This window comes from Hylobates moloch, unplaced genomic scaffold, assembly GCF_009828535.3.
Source record: "Hylobates moloch isolate HMO894 unplaced genomic scaffold, HMol_V3 SCAFFOLD_5, whole genome shotgun sequence".
NCBI classification, from domain to species: domain Eukaryota; kingdom Metazoa; phylum Chordata; class Mammalia; order Primates; family Hylobatidae; genus Hylobates; species Hylobates moloch.
This window is the reverse complement of record NW_026652280.1, coordinates 73016041-73022040: the sequence shown is the minus strand read 5'-3', so window position 1 is coordinate 73022040 and position 6000 is coordinate 73016041. Positions and strand designations below refer to the sequence as shown.

Below are 6000 nucleotides of genomic sequence, written 5' to 3'. Positions count from 1 at the left end.
GATAGCTAATGTTTTATTTTTTAGAGGATTGCTTCTCTCTTGGAATCTCAGGTGTCCAACTCCAAAGACCAGCGGCCAGAAAGGTTATGAAATCTGAAATATTAAATAATTGTCATTATATTGTTTCCATTTGTGAACAACGTGTGTGTGTGTTTTATAAACGAACATAATCTTCCTAACGTTACACACCACAAGGCTAAAAAATGACCCCTGGACAGAGCCACGCGCAGCACAGACAGAAAGCCCTGCCTGAAAGTGACTGGAGCCAAGAGCCTGTCACTCTCGCCTCATTCAGTACAGTGAATGGTCGTATCTTCTGTCGCTCAAGGCCTGAGGACGCGATGCCTGGAGTACCATCCAATCAGGGCGTTGGGGTGGGAACTGTCCAATCAGGCGCGCAGCCAGGAAGGAAGGGGCGGCTTCCGGAATCTGGCGCGGCCTTTGTCTCACTTCAGCCAGAGCGCGGGGTTAGGGCTGCATTTGCTGTGTGTCCTTTGCTCCGGCAGGCCTCGGTGATTCTGCTACTGCCTCCATCGCTCTGTGACCTGCTGGCATTGAATGATTTATTGCTAAGACTCCAGGACACCCCTGAAGCCGAGAAATGGTGAGTGTGGGGGGCAGGGCGTCCCGAGACTGGGGAGGGGGCTCCTTGGAACCTGCTGGACATAGCAGTGGCGGTACCTAGTCTGCGAGTCGAGTCCTCTGCAGCTCAGCCCTCAGTCCCCTCCGGTGCAGGGACTCCGGGCGTCCTGTCCCGTCCCTGCACGGCGGCTCTCTCCCCAGCCTGTAGCCCTCTTTGCGCAGCTTTGCGCCCGCAGCCCTGCATCTTCCCCAGGTTGTCAGGTGATGAGGCGAAAGTCATCGGAAAGACGCCGACTCGGTCTAACTGCGTGGAAGGAGCTGTGGTCCATGGGGTACCCCGTCCCTACCTTACCCTGTTCAGAATTAGACTGAGGCACCATTAAAACACAGACAGCTTATATGAGTAAACAGTGATTAATTAATGGGACAGCGCTCAGCAATGGTTTGTGGTTTTGGGGCTACTAGAAGGTCTTGAAAGAAAGGCCTGTATAAGGTGTGTGAGGAAGCAAAGACAATTAAATAATTGGGTACAGTTATGTAGTCGCTTTATTTGGAGTGTCTGGGTGGAAATTTCGTGGTTATATAATCAGGGATTAATTGGAGGTTTGTAGTTGGTTAAGCTTGAATTTCGTTTCCTCCTAAGGTAGTAACTTAGAAAAAATGCATTTGAGTTAGATTTCTTTTTTTACATAGAGACCTAGACCACTGGAGCCACTTCACTCTAATTGACTGCTATTTAATTATTTTAACTTCAGTCAAAGACACTGGTTTTCTTCTGCATTTTCCAAATGTGTGGCAAGCAGGGTCTCACATCCAGTACTCTGTTCTGCCAGCCTAACCTGGCTTGAAGTAAAATCTTAAATTTCCGGTTTCTTGCTGACATTCCCCAAAGCCAACTTCTGCCCTCCCATACATTATCAACTATTTTTGTCCTTTATTGCACATTTCAGAAACAGTATTTTAATTAATCACTTTTTCACAGAGCAGTGGATGGCAATTTGTAAAATACTTGTTTTCTACTTACAAATATTTCATATGAGAGAAAAGCAGAAAATAATCCCCTGGCACTCAACTGTAAAAAATCTTTCTGCTGTTTCTCCTTGTATCCTCCCTTAGCACAAACGCCTTATTAGGACATCTTGGGGTTGAGGTTTTCCTTGGGAAACTTTATGGGGCAATGTTTCCTTAGCCACATTTGGGCCTTTTTCTAGTCCTGAGTTTTAGAACTGTCTTGAGATGGCCCAAGATACAAACCAGAGCCATGTCTTTCGGGAGTTCTGGTGAATATCAGCCCTTTGGTAATCTTCCAGAGGACACACTGAGGGATGGGAGTGCAGCTTCTCAAAGGAGCAGCTGAATGCCCTGGGAGTGAGAGAAATATCCAGGCTTACCCTTCCTGTAAAAACAGAACCCCTTGGGATTTTAAGATTTTTTTTTCCCCCAACCCCAGTTTTCATTCCATGGAAACACATTACTTGTCAGCCAATCAGATGCTGGTATTCAGAGAAAAAGATAGACTATTCCTGTCTTCTGAATTGTCTTATATTTGCGAAGGGAGAGAAACTAACCTGAAGGACAAGAAAAACCCACCCCAGGGAGGCAGTGCAAGAACCTGCAAAACAAAAAGCGGAGTGGGGCGCAGTGCAGTGTCTCCTGGGAGGGTGGGCATTGAGCACTTCAGTGAGGAGTATGGGGTGGGGGTGGTGAGAGAAAGTCCCAAGGGATAAGGTGGCCTGATTTGACACTTGAGTCAGATGTCCCTGTTCCAGAAAGCACTGCCACTCCCTGAGTTTGTCCCCCTGTATAGATTTGTTCACTTATTTCAACTTGGGTTTTTTAAATTAACTGTAAATTGGATCTCAAAGGATAGGCAGAAAAGTTTTAAAAAAAGTTGGAAAGAGCAAATAAGATTGGAAGGAAAGGTGAGAGAGGGTGGGCAGAATGAAGGGTGGCAAAATCATATTCTAAATCAGAGAGTATTCATCCCTGAAGTCACCTTGTTCTTAGGAGGTTAATAAAGAGAGACTGAATGTTGAATCAGGCTGAGAATAGGTCAGAGTTCAGGGATCTGAACAAATAGGCTTTTTTTTTTTTGACTGCCGAAGGTGAAATTGTTCAGCCAATTGTTTATGAGAAAAAAATGGAACTATGCGGTCCGTGTCTGACTCTGTGATAGGTTTTTTTTTTTTTTTTTTTTTTTAAAAGAGTTGTTTTTAAACCTTTAAAAGGTTGTTTATTTTTATTTTTATTTTTTATTTTTTATTTTTTTTCCTTGAGACAGAGTCTTGCTCTGTCGCCCAGGCTGGAGTGCAGTGGCAGGATCTTGGCTCACTGCAAGCTCCACCTCCCGGGTTCACACCATTCTCCTGCCTCAGCCTCCTGGGTAGCTGGGACTATAGGCGCCCACCACCACGCCCGGCTAATTTTTTTTATTTTTAATAGAGACGGGGTTTCACCGTGTTAGCCAGGATGGTTTCAATCTCCTGACCTCGTGATCCGCTGCCTTGGCCTCCCAAAGTGCTGGGATTACAGGCGTGAGCCACCGCACCCGGCCGGTGTTTCTTTTTAGTAGAATTACCTGCCTGCCCCAACTTTCACCACCACTTTTTCTTGCCCTATGCATCTCTTCCATGTGGCTGTTCCTGAGCTGCATCTTCAATAATAAACTGGTATATGTAAGTACAATGCTTTGCTGAGTTTTGTGAATAGTTCTGTCAAATTATTGAGCTTGAGAAGGGGAATGTGGAAGCCCTTGATTTGTAGGAAGTAGTTGAGAAATAAAGTGGGTATTCAGCGGCATGTGACTGGCATCAGCAGTGGGGACAGTGTTATGGGACTTAGCCCTGAACTTGCGGGATCTATGTTGTTGGACAGCTAGTTGGTGTTGGATGATTGGTTGGTGTTCAGCAAACTCCTCACGTTTTGTGTCAGAAGAAAGACATCACTGGGGCCTGGTCTACAAGGAGAGTCCAGGTGTCTGAGGGAAGTGAGGCTTTGTTCTGCACACAGGCTTGTTGTCACCCTATGCGTTGTCCTGTAATTCCAGGTCCCCTCCTAATGTGAGAGAGAAGGAGAGCTTAGAGTGAAGGAGCTCTGAGAACCTATTCCCTCCCCCTGACCCTGCTGCCAGCCCCCACATGCTTCTAACCCACTCCTGAACATACCCACTAAAAATTGATCTGGCCACACTCCTCCCACGACAAGGTTTTACCCTCAGGAAGTGTGCTCACAACAGCTTGCTTCCTAGAGTTTTTTGCCGAGAACATACACAGGTGCCTAGAAGACTCCTGGCTTATCTCAACTCTAGACACTGACTCTCTATCGGGAACCTGTTTTTTTCACCAACCCAGGTTTCTTGGACTACCTGATCATAATCTCTTCTGATTGTATGAACACAGGAATAAGTCAGAGCATAGCGCTGCCCGAGCCTGTATCTGTAGCACAAACCAGTTCCTTAATCAGTTCTGCCCTGCATCCCCACCCATAGTTCTTGATGGCATCTTTCTCTTTTCTGCTTTTCTCTTCCCCACAAATCCTCTTTCATGTGTACAAAATAATAATAAATTATTTCCTTTAAACATTACCAATTAGAAAACCAAGATGACATCCCAAATTATAATAAGCTGTGTATGACAAATGGTACACTTGAGAACTAATTATGTTGACCTTTCTCTGCAATCTCTTAGTATATGCACATCACATTTTAGTTTAATTATATAACAAAACAGTTCTCGTGCTGTTCTGTTATGGTGGAGAGTTTGTTTTTTTTTTTTTTTTTTTTTTGAGACATAGTCTCGCTGTGTCGCCCAGGCTGGAGTGCAGTGGTGTGATCTCGACTCACTGCAAGCTCTGCCTCCTAGGTTCATGCCATTCTCCTGCCTCAGCCTCCCAAGTAGCTGGGACTACAGGCGCCCACCACCACGCCTGGCTAATTTTTTTTTTGTATTTTTAGTAGAGACCAGGGTTTCACCATGTTCGCCAGGATGGTCTCGATCTCCTGACCTCGTGATCCGCCTGTCTCGGCCTCCCAGAGTGCTGGGATTACAGGCGTGAGCCACCGCGCCCGGCCAGTGGAGAGTTTTTTAGGGTCGGAAATGAGTTTGCTTTCAGTTACGTTTTCCACACTGTCCAGCATTACTACATGTTATACACAAGGTGCCCACCAGGCTTCACTTTAGAGGGAAATGTCTTTCTCAGGATTCCAGTCACAACCCACAATTGTGCAGCAAAGTGCACCCCAAATCTTCAAGCAGAATGGTCTCTCTTTGGAATCTACAGTCCCTTCTAGAGCAGGTAGAGTAGATTTTTACAAAAATAACTTTTCAGGACAGCAGTCAAGTATTCCACCTCTGTTAGTGCTCCTGGCATCTTCACATCTGACACTGATTCAGAGATCATGGGGCCCATAAACCCAATCAGGATCACACATGTGCATTAATTAAACCTGAAAACTTCAACTCCCTCCCACCTCCCCTTGCCCAAATGCCCACAAATGTGCCACCGCTCACCAGCTCTTCAAGACCTAAATGTGCAGCTCCAGATTCTGAATTTGTGTCCTGGGATTTGAGAGAAGAAAAGGTGTTGAAGGAGCCTTCATGAGAGGATCTTTCCTCTGGTTTTACTCTGCTTGCTGTAACCCCCAAGAATGCAGAGGCACATTGATCCCACCTAGAATCGGCACATAAAAGCTGGCCTCTGCCTAGGATTCACAAGACAGGGCCAGACTTTGTGTTGAAGACGTACAGAAAACTCACAGAAGACATTTTCTGCATCATGAGAGGTCAACATAGACATCTTAAGTGTCAATTTCACAGTGGTGCCCTTTGAGTTTTCCACATCTTGTCCAGTGACCTGCTGCAGCTCTGTGAGAGGCTTCTGGTGTCAACAGAATCCTGTAAGTTAAGCACCTTAGCAGTGGGAGGTCAGAGCTACAAATAACCAGAGCCATAATCACAACTGTGCCTCCCTATAAACCGTTAGTGGAGTAGAGTGTTTTTGTTCTTCCCCTTACGTCAGACTTAGCTGGTCAGGGACAGGGGATATTACAGCTAGATTCGGGATCTGTCGCTCCACCAGGGCAGAACCATTTTCTATAATATTTGCACCCCACAGAGCCTGAGTGTCTCCCGCCTGGATCATTATGAAGGCATCAGCCCATAGTCACTGGGGACACTCTCACCAGCACCTGTGAATTTTGGAGACATTTGAGGATGTCTTGTGCAAATTGGGGTCAGTCTGACTACAAGGTTTAATTCTGCCCCCGTTTTAGAGGAAGAGAAATGGCTCAGCCAGGGTTTGTTCCTCCCCCCATGGAAATAATTTCCTTGATTTGTACCCAGATGGGAGTTGCCTCAGTTTTCTGGTTCTTTGGTGAAAAATGAGGAGATCTGTAGACTCAAACTGGTCAATAAGCTAATT

At 45.8% G+C, this 6000-nt stretch overlaps 1 protein-coding gene across 1 annotated transcript in view; it reads left to right on the top strand.

Moving 5' to 3' along the window:
- Positions 1–440: 440 nt before the first annotated feature.
- The window catches only part of ZNF519 (zinc finger protein 519), a 28547-nt gene continuing 22987 nt past the window's right edge, over positions 441–6000 (top strand). Inside the window, exon 1 of the mRNA XM_032152893.2 lies at positions 441–604. Coding sequence (XP_032008784.1) covers positions 602–604 — 3 coding nt within the window. The 5' untranslated portion in view covers positions 441–601. The remainder of the gene's footprint in view (positions 605–6000) is intronic.